The following is a 17,107-nucleotide window of genomic DNA, read 5'->3' as shown; positions in this document are numbered from 1 at the left end:
TACTTGCTGGAGAATTGTAGACGAGGTGAGTACACTGCAAAGAAATGCAGCCCAGAGAGTTGTTTTGCGTTCGGAGTTGGAGCATTCAGTGAGCTCTGGAAGTCAATGTTAGCGTGGAGGTGTGTAAAGCTTAAGAAAGTTCTAGGGTTTCAATTTTATCTGTGGGTTTGTTGGGGAATCCACAGCAGGGAAAAAGGCCATACCAAAAAGGTGCTGCTGTTAGCTGGTTCTGAGCAGTGGGGAAGTCGGTACAGTTAGGGCTCAAGAGAGGCCCTGGGGAGCTGAAAAGGTGGCAGTAAGTCACTGGCCCCATGATGGGAAGGTCAGAAGCAGCCCTGGGAACCCAGAATAACAACAATGGGCTAAAATAAAAATAAAGCAGAGGGATTTTTGTATGAACTTTTAAAAGGCATTTGACAAAGTACCACATAAATTTATTAGCAAAATGAAAGGCCATGGATTAAAGGGTAAGTGGCAGTGCGGATACTGAATTGGCTACAGGATAGAAAGCCGAGAGCTGAAAACGAACAGTTGTTTTTCCAGACTGGAGCCAAGTATAAGTGGCCTTACTTAGGAGTCAGTATTCAGAGCATTTCACTTTTCGATATATATCAATGACCTAGATCTGGGTACGCAGGGCTTAATTTAAAAGTGTGTAAATTACATGAAACTGGGAAATGTAGAAAACTATGAAGAGGATAATAACAAACTTCAGGAGGACAAAGAACTGTTGAAATGGACAGACAAATGGTGGATGAAATTTAACGCAGCCAAGTGTGAAGTGATATATTTTGGAGGGAAGAATGGGAAGAAGTAATATAAACTAAATTATACAATGTTAAAGGGACTACAGGAACAGAGGGAACTGAGATCTACACAAATCTTAAGGTGGCAGGCCAAGTTAAGAAGGTCGTTAAAAAAAGCATATGGGATCCTTAGTTTTAAGGATATTGATATGGAGTACAAAAACATGGAAGGCATGCTAAGCCTTCCTAAAACTCTGGTTAGGCTTCAGCTGGAGTATTGTATTTAATTCTGGGCACCATGCTTCAGGAAGGATATCAAGGATGTCTAGGATACCACCTAGAAGGACAAGGGCAGCAGATAAATGAGAAGGTGTAGATTTAAGATGATGAATGCAGAAAATGCTGGAAATACTCAGCTGGTCTGGCAGCATATGTGGAGAGAGAAATAGTTATGTTTCAGGTCTGGGACCTTTTATCAGAACTGACATGAAACATTGACTTTGTTTCTCTCTCCACAGATACAGCCAGGCCTGCTGAGTATTTGTAGCATTTTCTGTTTTAAGATTCCTCCTCCTGCATGCACTGTATTTTGCTTTTATATTGCTGATCTAAGGTGATTGACAGAAGAACCAGAGATGACATGAGGAAAGTTTTTTTGTACAGCAAGTTGTTGGGATCTGGAATGCACTGCCTGAAAAGGTGGCAAAAGCAGATTCAATTAAATGTAAATGGATAAATACTTTATAGTAATTAGATTAGTTGTGCCTCCCTCCTGTCAATCAACCATAGGTCAACACTACGGGAAGTGCTTCTGGTAAAGAGATGGCGACAAGCATATAAGCATTGTAATATGTGTCCTTAATAAAGATTAAGTTTATCTGCACTAAACCTGCTCCTCCCTCAAGTTATTACATACTTGAAGGGAAATAAATTACAGGGAGAGAGAAACAGGGATGAGACAAATAGCTTTACCGAAGAGCCGTCAGAGACTCAATGGGTTGAAGTGGCCTTCCATGCTGTATCATTCTGTGACTTTATGAGCTAGAATACAGCACTTGTTTTACATGGATAAATATCAAGTAGTATATTTATGAAGATGCAGCTGAAAATGTTCTATTTTAAGTTAGCCCCTAAACAAAAAAAAACAAAATAAAAACACCATTGGCAGAAGCTGCAATTTGGAGTGATTACTGATCATACTGCAGTATGATACAGTTATCAATAGCGCAAATTGGTTACTGGAATTATCTTGAGGTAATTTTATTAAAGTCAGAATTAGTTACATTGACATCGTACAAGTCAATGGCAAGGCTAAATGAATGCAATTTTAGCTATTCCACCTCAGCAATTATATAGCTGCACTGGAAAGGGTTGAGAGAAAGTCAAGCTAATTCTAGATCTTGAGATGAAGCAAGACTAAACTTAATTTCCCCAGACAAAAGACTAAGGGGAGACATGATACACAATAATGAGAGGTATAGATTAAGGTTGAAATAAGCAAGCTATTTCACTTGGATAGTGAACAAGCCTTGAGCAAATAAGTTAGAAAAAAATATTTTCACACAGGATAATGGACGGGTGGAGCAGATAAGCGATCTGGGCTAAATTGTATTCTTTAAAAGGGAGTAGGATTAATACCCATCGAAAGAGTGATTGTGAGTTATGGATATATTAACAGCACTTTTTGATGCTTTTACAGGGGGTATATGGGAAGAAACTTTCATCTTCATTAGCTGAAAGTGTGGTGGGAGGAAATTGATGACAGAAAATCATCTATCCTGTATTGACTTGATGGGCCGAGTGAGCTTTTCTCACTGCAGATTTTGTTTAGTTCTGTAATTTTAACAGCGGAGCCTTTTGACCCTTTGTACTTTTGGTGGGGTTAACCCCACATTGAAACTATCTAATTCCATTTGCCTGGTCTTCCACATCTTCTTTAACAATTTTTCTCTAGTATTGATAGAATTCCCTCTGAAGTACAGTCCCCACCACTTGCACCAACCATGCTTATCTTGGGCAGTCACATTCATCAGGCAAATTGTGCTAATCATTTGCCAGTATCATTGGAGTTAATTGCAAAGGAGTCTCTTAAAATATGTTAAGCACACCAGCTATTTCAGGCAGTTCAATAAGGTCTTCACACCTTATATTTGCATTTAAATCCCTCCAACGATTATTCTGTGTTGTGTCGTTTTGAGCCCTTAATCTCCCATTATCACCCATTCTGATCTAAAGTCTCACCTATGATTCAGTTGTTAGTAACAGCTGCAGAATTTTAAGAAACCCTGTCCCTTCTGCATATAAAAACATGGGAAAATCCTTGGTTTAAATCCAGGGCAAACAATGTTATTAATAACTGGTGGAATCATTTCCTTCTCTGTTCCAGTTCTCTGTGTCTCTAAAAGATGATACACTGCTAAACACTTACAGTGGGCTAGTCATATTACCTCATGATTGACTTAGTTTGAAAGGCCTCTTGCGTTAATGTATTCCATATTATTACAACTTATGTGAAAAATTCTTCTAACCCAGCAACTAATTTTAAACTTATGCTCCCTAGCTATCAGCCAGAGGAAATAATATTTCACTCTGTGAGGTAATGTTTTGGGTGGAAAAATTCAGGAAAGGTGTAAAAGGATGTGGATGAACAGAGATCTAGGTGTTCAAATACATAATTTCATAAAAGCTTATTCCATATATATTTTTAAAAATTGAAGTAAAAACAGAAAATGCTGGTAATACTCAGCAAGACAGGCAGCATTTGTGGAGAGAAACAGAGTTAATGTTTCATGTTGCTGACCCTTCATCATAACTGAGGAAAGATAGAAATGAACCAGGTTTTAAGAAAGTTAAAGTTGGGGGGAGAGAGGGAAGGAAGAACGAAAGACAAGATCTGTGATAGGGCAGAGGGATTAAATGACAATAAATTTCATGGTAAAAAAGCCAAAGGGAGTGGGAGTGAGTATGGTGAAGAAACAGAAGATGTGTCCAGATGAGGTGTGAATGACTGCAAAGAAAAAAAACCAAACTAGCAAAAGCACAAAATGGAGGCAGAAATTATGATTTTTTTTATTGTTGGAAAGTGCTGAGTGGAAAATGAAGTGCTGTTCCTTGAGTTCGTATTGAGTTTCATTGGAACTCTGTAGCAGGTCAAGGAGGGAAAGGTCAGAGCGGGACCAAGGTGGAGAATTGTAATGACAAGCAACAAGTAGTTCATGGTTATGCTTGCAGGCTGAACGGAGGTGTTCTGCAAAGTGGTTACCCAGTGTTTTGGTCTCCCCAATATAGATACCACATTTTGAGTAGCTAATAGATTGTGCTAAATTAAAACCTTACATCTAAATTTTATCCAAAATGTCATATTGAATGGTTTTGCCAAAATGCACTGCAATTCCCCAGTTTCTCACATCTTTCCTCTTCTAACCCTAAAATTTCTTTTAATTTGGTATTGAAATCAACAATAATTAATATTATTCCTTCCATGCATTTGTATCATTCACTTATGCAATTACTTTATAACATTTGCTTACAACTTGGTGTTTTGCTGTCCTGGAGGCACAACTTAACACCAGTAGTTGGATCTCGAGTGCTCACTGCCTCATGACTAGAAATTAAATGTACCCATTAACGAATGTGATTCAGTGTTACAGTATACAATATTGTACAATGCTGAATCCACATTGTACCAGGATTTGAGCAAGAATTTAAGATGGAACCTTTTCAATAAATCAATCAATAAAATAATGAGCTTGTGTAATCCCAGTTCCATCTGCTCCCTTGTTGGCCCTCTCAAGAAGCTGGCGATTTATAGCCAGTAGAGGTCACCTGGTGCATTGTCCAAGTGGCCATCCTTCTTCCACGAGTCTGGATAGCAAATATTAATAGGCTATTCAATAATGCAGAGCATCAGAGGCATAGTAGATCTCAAAACTGAAACAAATATGCATGCACTTTTCAGCAAAGATCAATTGTGAGAACCCTACTAATTTTCCTTTCCTTGGCCTTGGAATGCTGGGACCATCTTCCTGAATTCAGCTGTTAGCACAGTGACAATATAGGGATTAAACTTGGGCCCTTCCTGAAATGTACTCTGTGAAAATTTTGAACATTGATAGTTTTTTTATTTGTCAATTAAAATGTGTTCCAGAACAATTTATTTGTCATGTAGATGAGTCAATCTGCCATTAGCAGCGTTAGGACATTTTTCTAAAAAAACTTATAGAGGAAAAATTGGAAAATGTTATAGTACCCTTCAGTAATGTGACCTTTTAAAGCATATGAGCATTTTGACATTCAGAAATTAGTGCAGAATAAAAAAAAATGGATGCTTTCTGAAAAAAATAGATGATTACAACCCCTAAAGACCAATTTTGGCAGATAAACACTTGATAGTGGGGTTACCAGTATGTGACTAAGTACCTTGTTTTAACTGATCCTCACCTATAATGGGCAGATATACCAAATTGCATGTTATGTTATGCAATGACAATATACTACTTTGACATAATGAATTACCTACTTAGAATTTATATGCATGTGGTATTATCATGCAATGAGGTACTTGCATCTGTTTTTAAAACTGTCATTTATCAAACATGAACCTTGTTCCCTATCTTTACTCCTGGAGCTCAGCAAATAACATTCACAGTCAACATTAAATACTAGCAAGCAATTCTAACACATTTTTTCTTCCCTGCACTGACCCTTGAAACAGGTATTGGTACTTGCATCCCATTGTTACGATTTGCATTAGTTCCAAGTTCCAGTAATCTTGCCCCTCACTACATGGTCAATATTAGACACATTCCAAATTTTCACAATGCTTTGCAGAAGGACTAAATGATGACCAGATAACTTCATGAAATAGGAAGGGACCATGTGGTCTGATTCCCGGCAGTACAGCATTAAAGGGAAGGATAATTTCCAATTACAAAGGATGCAGTTAAAAAAAAAAATAGACAGTACCAAACTGTTGGTGTAAGACAACCAACCAAATTCAAGATGTTGGAATGGCATGCAATTCCTGTTGGTGCAATTGCAGATGTCTGATCTTTATCCATATACTAAGGCAGTGTCTAATCCAGAAACGTCCAAATGTTTCATCTTAGCAATTTAATTGCATATAATGGCGCCTTGGGGTAATATATAAACAATTATAATGTAAAATAGAAAATTTATGGACTGTTTTAGAATGGAAAACTTTCAATTACAAAACAAGCTTTAAAAATAACATTTTCTTATAAGGTTATCATCCTGTTAGAAGAATTTTTCGGTAATTTATATTAATTTGACTCTTTTCGATAAAAAGGCATGCTATTTCAGTTTCTTATATGACTTGGTTAATATACCGATTTACATATTCAGACTATTACTTACCAACCTTTTCAAGATAAATGCTTAACAGTTCTTGTTCCCTAAGATCATGCATTTCCTTGACCTTCCAATCTGCTCGCTCTCTCCCCATGAGCTGGCTAGAATTTACTCTGCCTCCGCAGAATATGTGAATCCAATCTGCTTTCCCACCTCATCTGGTGTGCCCTGTTCCTCCAACTGCGATATGGCTATTGCTGATCTGTTTGTCCAACGTGCTTATTAGTCCATTCCTGCCCCAGTCTCTACACTTGCCTGATCTCTAACTCCCTGATGTTAACTCTTTACACTTCTTGCCCTGCTGCTTCTTGATTATAATTTAGTGGACCGGATTTGTTAGAAAGATCCTTTCAGTGCTGCTCTGCCATATATGTATTTAGGAATTAACTTTTGCAGTATTAAAGTTTTTTCAAAATTCAAGTATTGAAAAACTAAGGCAGATAAAAAATGCACAATTGAAAATCAGGGTTTAAGGGTATTGTTTGGACACTCATATCTATGAATTGAGAATGGGGCTAGTGAATGAAAAAGTTTGTATTTATATAGCACCTTTCACATGCCTATGTCATCACAAAGTAATTTTCAGTCAATTTTGAAGTATAGTCAACTAGTAGAAAAAAAGGCAGTCAATTTGCACACAGTAAAATCCTATAAACAGCAGATGAATGACCAGTTAAGTCTGTTTTTCTAGTTGAGGGACAAATATTAGCTATTTTGGTCTTCGAAAAGAAAAAGCACAATAAGAACTTTTATACCAACCTGAATAGATAGACTGTGCCTTTGGTTTAACATCTTATCGAAACTGTTAATGCAGGTACTCCCTCAATATTGAAATTAAGTGCCAGTCTAGATTGTATCAAGTCCTGTAATGAGGTCTGAACTTGACCTTCGGAGTCAAGAGGTAATAGTGCCACCAACTGAGCAAACCTGACACTAACAAATGTTTAATGTGGCAATTAAGTGTAATTATATGCAAGACCAACTGCATACTGAACAAAGCATGTAAAAATTTTATATGGTTACCAGTCAGCTGTAGGATTCTAGGAATCTGGTTCTCAGTGGCAGCCTTAAAATAAGTTCCACAGTTTCTATATTGACACCTTCTGCTGTATTGAAATATATTGTAATCTTCAGAAAACTGATGTACAGCAGCACTTCCATGCTGTAAATGAGGAGCGAGGAAATGAGAAAACTGAAAATTAAAGACAAAAAATTAAAGCAAGGCAGAAAAAGGAGCTTCAAACAATGCAGAATAATATAGAAAACTACAGTTTAAATTTATTCAGTACTTAGACAATAAGGGTTCAGTGTGTTTGTTTGAGGGGGAAAAGAGGAAACAATTTATTTATCGACGGATGAGATCAAAATTGAGATTAACAGAATTTTGTTAGGCAAGAGCATGAAGGGATATGGAACCTAAGCAGGTAAATGGAGTTAAGATGCAGATCTGCTACGATCTTATTGATATTAAGGCTTCAGGGACTAAATGCCCTACTTCTGTTCCTATGTTTATATATTAAATAAAATAACTTGGAGGCGTGGGTGGGGAGTGCATGAGGGAGTAGGAGTGGTGAAGACAGACAATATGTCAGAAAGACACAGAAAATAGAAATTCAAATCTTTTGCACATGAAAAATAAAATTCTGTCCTCAAACTTATCCCAATAAATTGTATCTGCTACCTATTTTCCCATTCCACTAACCCAAGTCTTACAGAAGTGTTTTAAAATCCTCCATGTGGTTTGTTAAAACCATCTGACAGTATATTTACAAATAGATACCCCATACCCAAATTGAAAGCTTCAGAACATTTTGTAATCTATGCCTCGATTGATAACAGCAAGTGTCCCATACGCCATTTTCACCACCCCACTAACATGCCTCTCCACCTTCAGAGATCTATGGACACACAGGCCAAGGTCCCTTTGTTCCTCAGAACTTCCTAGTGTTATGCTGTTCATTGAATACTTCCTTGACAAATTACTCCTTCCAAAGTGTATCACCTCACGCTTTTCAGGGTTAAATTCCATCTGCCACTTATCTGCCCATTTGATCATCGCATCTCTATCTTCCTGTAGCCCAAGACACTCAACCGCACTGTTAACCACTTGGCCGATCTTTATGTCATCCGCAAACTTACTAATCCTACCCCCCACATAGTCATCTATGTTGTTTATATAAATGACAAGTAATAAGGGACCCAGCACAGATCCCTGTGGTATGCCACTGGACACTGGCTTCCAGTCACTAAAGCAGCCTTCTGTCATCACCCTCTGTCTCCCACAACTAAGCCAATTTTGAATCCACCTCATCAAATTACCCTGTATCCCATGTGCATTTGCCTTCTTTATAAGTCTCCCATGTGGGACGTTGTCAAAGGCTTTGCTGAAAACCATATAAACTACATCAATTGCACTACCTACATCTATACACCTGGTCACCTCCTCAACAAATTCAATCGAATTTGTTAGGCATGACCTCCTCCTGACAAAGCTGTGCTGACCATCCCTGATCAAATCTTGCCTCTCCAAGTGGAGATAGATTCCCTCCTTCAGAATTTTCTCCAATTGTTTCCGTTCCACTGACGTGAGACTCACTGGTCTATAGTTCCCTGGCTTATCTCTACAACCCTTCTTAAATAGCAGAACCACATTAGCTGTTCTCCAGTCCTCTGGCACCTCCCCTGTGGCCAGAGAGGAATTAAAAATTTGGGTCAGAGACCCTGCGAACTCCTCCCTTGCCTCCCTCAGCAGCCTGGGACACAAATCATCCGGACCTGGAGATTTGTCCACTTTTAAGCCTGCCAACACCTCCAATACCTTGTAATTTTGGAATATTGTTCCCAGCCTTGTATAAACCAAAACCTTGTGTTATTACAACATATCCGTCAACAGTTAATGTTTCTGACTCTTCAATTTTGTTTTGAATGCTTTGTGCATTCACATTCTACTCGATTGTAACCCTTATTTTCTAGGATTTTGTTTTCATTTAGTTTTTTTGATATCTCTTGCCCTTTCTCCATCGGTGTTTTCAGCTCTGTCTTTCTCAACTTAAGCCCTTTTGCTTCTATTCCAAAAGCTTTATTAATTTTGCTCTCTCTCAAGTTCTAAACTTAGTTCCACCGCCCCTTGCAAAATACTTGAAATCATCATCCATTACATTAATTTACCCTCCCCAAAAGGGCATTGGTACCACTATCATTTAGGTGAACATAATTCCTCAATATTTTTCTTTCTAAAAAGGGGTAGCAAGTCATTCTATCAAACTGCTAAAGAAAAACTGAATAATAAAACCAATGGACCATCCAGTGTCAACCCAGGCATCTGAACTGATAAAAGCACACCCTGCCCAGTCAACCCTGAAAAGCCCTACTCTCTAACATCTGGGGACTTGTGTCAAAATTGGGAGAGCTGTCCTACAGACTAGTGAAGCAACAGCCTGACAGTCACACTCACTGAATCATACCATACAGTCAATGTTCCAGACACTTCCATATCCATCTGGGTAGGTCCTATCCCACTGGCAGGATGACCCACCAGAGGCAGTGGCACAGTAGTATACAATTGGGAGGGAATGATGCTGGGAGTCTTCAATTTTGAAACCAGACCCAATTATGTTTCATGGCATCAGGTCAAACAAGGACAAGGAAACCTCCAGCTGATTACTGCCTACTGCCCTCCTTCAGTTGATGAATCAGTGCTCCTTCATGTTGAACATTACTTGGAAGAAGCACTGAGGATAGCAAGTGGACAGATTGTACTCTGGGTGGGAGGAGTTCATTGTTCATCACCAAGTGTGACTTAGTAGCACTGCTACTAACTGAGTTGGCCAAATCCTGAAGAAATCACTCCACTGAGCTTGTTATATTTGACCTACAGTCGTGCATTCTTGTGTCCAATCTTCTTCAGGTTAACGTGCCACAAATGGGGCACAAGAGTAATCTGGAGTCTTGTTTTCAATCTGCTCCCTAACATGTTAAACTTTGTGAGGCCTCAAGAATACTTCAATCAATCATTGTTTCCATCATGGAAAAGCCTTGGCTGCTCTCCTTCCTTTTCCAGAAGTTTTCCACTTGTTCATGGTGTCATTCACCATGCTATCAGGAAGATTAAAAAAAATAGGACTTGTTGTCATGATGCAAGGCTGTCTATAATTCTGAGTATAGAATCTCCCATTACTAACATTCTCCAATTTTTGCAGTCCAGTTGTGTCTCATCTCCTTAATTCTTCATGCCATAACCTTCCAGGATGACCATCTTCAGGGTCACTATCCATTTAATATTCATCCAACACTATGGCCCAGAACTTCCGTGGATTAGCAATCACAATTGGATTGCCACTTCGCTCTTTTATACTTACCCAGGTCAGGAGCTGCACATTTCCTGCTTGATGTTCTGTCCTGGGCTTGGTGAGAAATGTGCAGCGCAGCAGCTCCAGAGTCCTTCTAGTGTAGGGTAGCAATGTCTGGCGGGAGGTGCGAGATGAAGCCACACCCCCTTTTTGTGGCACTAGCTACCATAAACAAGGTAAGTTTAAAGGTCCCAGCCACTTTGGGATGCCAGGGAGAAAGTAGGCATGTAAGATAAGTGGGTGAGGGGGTTAGGGTGGTCAGGAGGGATGGGGTGGGTGTCAGGGAATTGGAGTCGGGTGGCCTGTGTGGGGGTGGGGGTTGGTTAGTCAAGGGTGAGGTTGGGAGGGGTGGTCAGGAGGATAGTTGGGGAGGTTGGGGGTGTAGTCAGTGAATCAGGGGTCCGAGGGAGTGGTCAGTACCATTGTTACCCAAGTGTTAGAAGTGGTTTTAATCCTTCTAACTTTTCCTGAGTAACTATGCTGCTAAAAGAATTGCCGTAAATCAGAGTATTGGATGGTTCTGGGAGCAGGGCATTTGCACATTGGAAGTTTAAACTTCCCGGGCAATTCTTCTGCAGCCCTTCCTAACACGTCTTCTGGGCTATCTTCAGTGTATGACCTCCCCCCTGGGCAATGGAAGTTCTGGGCCCATATATATTTTGTGTCATGAATTATCTGGCATGGCTTCTTGGATGATCACATTAAGTACAATGTAGAAACCAGTGATGCTGAGGAGTGTCTAATTTAAAAATGTAGTGTTAGCTTTAACACTTCACCAAACTTTGCTCACTGCACACAAATAATAATTATAAAATCTTTCATGTTAATATTGAGCTCCCTCCAAGGCTAAAAATGTACAATTCTGATGCCCAGTTGGTGCTGAATTAGCTCATCTCTACCATGGCAGTGTGACAGTGCCCCTGGATCAAGAGGACTTAAGTCAGCCAGGGATTGTGATGATGGAGCCCATACTACAAAGTGTGCAGCAGGTGTGGTCAGAATTAGGTTCAGGCACAACAGCCCCATAATAAATAGCTTGATAATAACCATTGAGGCTTACACATTAAGAATGGCCATTTGGACAAAATACCAGAAGGCACCTTTGCAACCCTATCCAATAATCCTTCCACTGTCCCTTCCCACAAAAAATGCACCTCACCCAAATGACCATTCTTCATAAGAATTGAGAGTAAAACCTTAGGGAAGATCCTACTGCACTGGAAGGATAATGGATGGGGAGTACACATATACAGTTCTACTCAAAACATGAATCTATTGCATTTACTCCACCTGTGATGCTTAACAATCTGCTAAGCATTTAAAATAATTTGCCTTTTTATTTCATACTGCCTAGGATGGCTAGTTTTCCTTTGTAGGATAAATGACTAGGACAATTATTGGACTGTGCCATTGGACTTCTGGATCCAATGATACAAATGGCTTCAGGTAATCCCCATGTATTTTCTCCTGACCTGGAATATATAATTTATTCAGTATTAGACAAGACTGTGGTTGGTACTTGGTTAAAGGAAGTTTTCTGCAATCAATTTGTGCTATTAAACTAGCTAGTGTGACACAAGAATTTTTCAGAAATAAATTAAATTCATGATTACAGACCAAAATGCCATTTTCATTTGCATTAATTACAAATTTGCAGATGTGGATTCTGCTGATAAGGAACTGAAAATAATATGGTGATACTTGGTCCTCGATCTGAACTACTCATAAGGGCAGTAGTAGGAAATAATTCCTCAGGAATTTGCATTATGTTTTTTAAATAATGACATTAATATTGTGAACTATTGGCATGATCAATTAAATAATTGCTATAAAAGGGAAATACAGATTGCACAACTTTCCTACGGCTTGAAATTTGGGGGACTCACTTTCTCAACAGTAATTTTAATTATAAAAACATTTTCTATATATTATTTCACAAAGTATTTTCAATTATAGTACTATACTAAAAAAGCTTTTAAAATTGGACGTAAATTTTGTGCAGAAGCTTCACAGCCCACATTTCTCTTAGACATTTTTACTGCTGGAGCAGTACTGCAGTCTGAATCAGACCTTATTTACAGCACCTCAACTTAAGTCTGTGTGGAAGATTATACTTGGAAAATTGGAATGTTAACTCACTCCCTTTGGAACTTACCTTTAATTCAAACACCAACATAGTTCCTAATGTACAACTGCAATGGGAAAGGGCTGCAGTCCACAATCACGAGAGCACAATAGAGTCAACTACCAAATATTTTGCAATAAAACTTTTAAAAAATTTGTCACAGATATAATTTCCATAATATTAACACTAGCATGAAGGGGAGACAGAGAATGACAAAGAGAAACCATCTGAAGAAATTAATCATTGAATACATTTGCTCTGCATGAATGTGAAGTACCAGAAAAAGGTCACACTCTAACAGAAGTGGACAATTTATTTTACACACAAGTACATAATTTCCCTTTACTTAAAAAGGCTGGTCACACAAGACATGGAATGTTATGGTACTCACTTGCATATAATTCTGTGCACAACTTTTGTACCTTAAAAAGTGCACAAAATTCCAGCCTATTTCTCAAATAGATGATGTTGAATATATATCATTTTTAATTACATCAGCAACATTTTAACACAACCTGTACATATATCTTCCCTCCTCAAACACTTTTTATATCACTGCACCAGATTTAGGTTAACTAAAAACATACCCACTGGCCAGCTTCACTAAAAAGAAAATGGTGGGGCAGCTATACCAGTTTGTAAGTGAGTCTCAATCTACGATGTTTAAACAACTCCAACGGTCAGAAAAATGCTTCCAAGCAAGGCCCCTGATTGTTACTTAATCAAGTCTGCACACGTAGATCTTTACATTCGGTGATGCGCCAGATCTTTTCCGAATTGTGCTCTGGCAAGTAAACTGCCTGAATCATTTTGAAAGTACTGCAGATGATGTGGCAGTCTCACATTTGTCAGGACTCTCCATTTTGCACTTTGGCTATCGGTGGCTGAAGAAAATCTTTAAATGGAACTAACGCCTCTTTCAAAGCTGAGCAAACTTCAGAGGATGTGCAGGTAATACATTCAACTAGTGTTGGGTACAAAGCAATTACCTGCGACCAGGTATTGGTATCAACTGTGAAGAGAAGAAACAGAATAGAAAATAAAGAACATTTTTATAAAAAAGCACCAAACCAAAAATCTTTGGGCAGAAATGTAACAGAAAGCGAGTAAAACATTTTTGCTGTACTATTCCATGACGTCACATTGAGGCAATAGCTACAAGATCTGTGCCCAAGTCACACTCCCAGGTATGTCTTTAATGTCATAAAGACTTGGAAGGTGCGACTGTTGCACAAGTACAAGGATCATTCGCTATCTGGCTGCTGGCACAATTTAACAGTGGCTTCCAGAAGACTTATTCCGAGAGTTCTAAGCTCTGGTTGAAAGTCTTAGGAAGGTACTATCACTCCAGCATTAAGCGACGCTTCTTCTTAGGCAGCACCTCAGGATCGAGGTTGACTTGCTTCCACTCCAGTTCTATGAGCTCTGAAATGGCTGATAAGTCCAATGCGTGATCTACAGACTCTGCCGTAGAAGGAGCAGGTGGTGTTTGAAGGTTCGTGCACTCCCTCCTACCCCTCGACTTTGCCTCTGCACATTCCCGATGAAGTCTCTCAATGTGTTGGGTGCACTCCAGCTCAGCCTTCTCCATTTTGATCGGTCATGAGCCAGGGTCTCCCATGAGTCAACGAGTATGTTTGACCTCTTCAGGGATGCTTTGAAGACATCCCTAAAGAGTTTCCACTATCCTCCTGGGAGTCTCCTCCTGCAAACGAGCTCCAAGTAGAGAAATTTCTTCAGGAGTCTGGTGTCAGGCATGCAAATTACATATCCCACCCAATGGAGTTGGTTTTGAGTGATTAGTGCCTTGACGCTGGGCAAGTTGGCCTCAGAGAGGACACTGCTGTTTCTTGCTGCAGGGTGGATTTTGTGAAGGCACCACTGGTGATACTTCTCCAGTGCTTTGAAGACCAAGCTCCAACATACAATATATTAGAGACAACCAACTTAAAATGCATATGTGTTCACTTTTTCCTTTAGCCTGTTATTCCAGTTTTTACAGGTTACGGTTTTAGATGCAAATCCTACTGAATAGCATATGTCTACATTAAAAATTGTAACACTTTTCAGTTGGCTTAGCTGGATATTAAGCCAGATTGCATCTCAGCATGCTGAAACCTCACAATATGGCTGAAGATGGTTTGTCCAAGCTCAGTGCTGAACTCAAATCAAATGAAAGGAAAATCAATCAATGGAAAAGTGAAACAAATATATAATATTCTCAAACTTTGATAGCCTTCGTACCTAGTGCTGTGCTGGATAAACTTCAATTTTCTATAAAATTCACTTCTATGTTGAGCTGTTAGGCAATAGAATGCGCTGCCTGAGAGGGTGGTGAGATTCACTAGTAACTTTCAAAGGGGAACTGGACATATTTTTGAAGCAAAAAAAATTGTTGGGCTACAGGAAAAGGGCAGGGAAGCGGGACTAACTGGACATAGGGCCAGTAGAGGTATAGTGAGCCCAAAAGCACTCAGTTGATACACATGTACACACCCAAAAATACATTAAATTTACAGAATTGTGAAGAAACTTTCATAACCATGAGCAACCAAAACAATAGCCTTAAATTCACAGGGGCAGATAGTAGGTGTTAATAGTACACTGAAATTAAATCAAAAAAATCTGTAGAATGAAAGAAGTAAGGTGGGAATTTAGAGTAGAAAATTGGCAACAGCAGTTTAGACATATTGTGTGTTTGAGCAAATGCGCAACCAGTGGATTTAGAACAATTCAAAAAGAACAGGTTCAAGAGGCAAAATGCTTTCCAGCCTCAGTTCTGCAATCAGATCTTACTGTATATGTTTAATATAAAGAAAATAAAACATCCTGATTTTTAAAGCTCTTCTGCTCATTTGTCATTGGAAAAATATCATGGGAGTTACAAATAATAGCAACCTGAGGTCACAAATTCAATGATAAAAACAAAAAACTTCAGATGCTGGAAATCCAAAACAAAAACAGAATTACCTGGAAAAACTCAGCAGGTCTGGCAGCATCGGCGGAGAAGAAAAGAGTTGACGTTTCGAGTCCTCATGACCCGTTCTGTCAATTCCCACTTCAGTAAGTTGTGAATTGAATTCAATAAATCGGCTACAAAGTGGTCATGAGAGCTACTGGACTGTTGTAAAGATCCAAATGATTCACTAACATCTTTCAGGGAAAGGAACCAGACACTCAACAATCTGGTGACATATGACTCAGTCCCTACTGCATGGTAAACTTTTAATGCCCTCCAAAGTGACCTAGCAAGCCACTCAGTTGTCCAGGCAACAAGGAATGGGCAATAATACAACACTTCTCTGCATTGCCCACATCCTGAGAACACACTAAAAATTTTTTTACCATTTTCAGGCTTGGTTTTCTTAAGTGAATCCATAAGAGTACTGATTGCTTTCAGAACAAAAACTATTTCTGTCACTCGCTGCCTGCATTTAAAAACAAAAGATAAAATTTAGTCCTACAACAAAAGCGTACATGCCTAAATTTTCAAAATAAGCATACTATACAGACATCAACATTATGCAAAAATAATATTCATTCCTGCGTTTTGAACATTGGCCACACGATGGCAATATTGTCTCATTTACTCTTTTGCTTAAATGATGTTCCGTGATGCATATTTATATAATTTCTTTTCAAATAACCTCCAGCCTGTAATCAGCTTATGGGATACTGCCTGCAAAAAAAAAATCCATAATAGTTCGTCTTGTCCAGAGTGAGAGTGAGGGTTAGAGTTGTCAAGAGGATTAGACCCCATCCTTCCACCAATCCACACTAATGTGCTGACAGGTAAGAGGTTTGGCAGTTTCAATGTAGCACAAGCCCACAGCAAAAGGGACAATCTCATTGACAGGCAATGAATGGCTGGTAATCAAAGCCAAAGAAATGTTGTGCTCTTCTGAGCCTGGGCATATTGTTGGGATAGAACAGAAGGAGATTTACTCTGCAACTGGCTATTTAATGTCTGACAAAAATGGAAAGTATTCTAACCCCAACACCAGCATCCTTGATCTTGATGAGCACCAAAATTCACACTAAAAAGTCACAAAAGTTGGTGACAGATGCAAAGAAAATGGAAAAAAGGGATCAATTTTAAATTAGTGATGGATGAAGTGTTCCAAGAGATACAATGAAATGGATGATTAACATGCTTAAACATCAACATCACTGCATCAGCAAGACCACTTCCCACATTTCCTGTTCTAGATTGCCAAATGCTTGCAATTTTGCCAGATCTAGAAATTAAAGATCCGATCTCAATCCAATATATGAAGTCAGTTGAATTAATTTAGAAAAACACAAAAACATTGACTTCTAAAAAAAACAAAATTGAGCGTAATGCGAAATAGGCTGGTGATTCACTCTGACCCTGTTTTGCGTTACTGGTGAAGACCAATTTCCCTCTGTTAATTTCATAAAACTGAATATGTACTGAAACTTCAAATGCTGTCAGTCACAAAGGCAATTTTTCTCCCTTTTCCCCATATTATCTTTAATTTCCTAATTCGCTTCTG

At 38.9% G+C, this 17,107-nt stretch overlaps 1 protein-coding gene and 1 long non-coding RNA gene across 5 annotated transcripts in view; one reads left to right on the top strand and one right to left on the bottom strand.

Moving 5' to 3' along the window:
- Nucleotides 1–17,107, top strand: part of LOC121292899 — a 59,558-nt gene that overhangs the window by 19,324 nt on the left and 23,127 nt on the right. The window lies entirely within an intron of this gene.
- The window catches only part of mon2 (MON2 homolog, regulator of endosome-to-Golgi trafficking), a 129,100-nt gene continuing 124,878 nt past the window's right edge, over nucleotides 12,886–17,107 (bottom strand). For all 3 annotated transcript variants that reach the window (XM_041215358.1, XM_041215359.1, XM_041215360.1), the window contains 2 exons: nucleotides 15,936–16,018; nucleotides 12,886–13,602 (listed from right to left, as the gene is read on the bottom strand). In XM_041215358.1, the coding sequence (XP_041071292.1) occupies nucleotides 13,439–13,602; nucleotides 15,936–16,018 (247 nt within the window). In that variant the 3' untranslated portion in view covers nucleotides 12,886–13,438. The remainder of the gene's footprint in view (nucleotides 13,603–15,935; nucleotides 16,019–17,107) is intronic.

Source organism: Carcharodon carcharias, chromosome 21, assembly GCF_017639515.1.
Source record: "Carcharodon carcharias isolate sCarCar2 chromosome 21, sCarCar2.pri, whole genome shotgun sequence".
NCBI lineage: Eukaryota > Metazoa > Chordata > Chondrichthyes > Lamniformes > Lamnidae > Carcharodon > Carcharodon carcharias.
The sequence above is the reverse complement of the archived record's forward strand: the minus strand, read 5'-3'. Positions and strand labels throughout refer to the sequence as shown.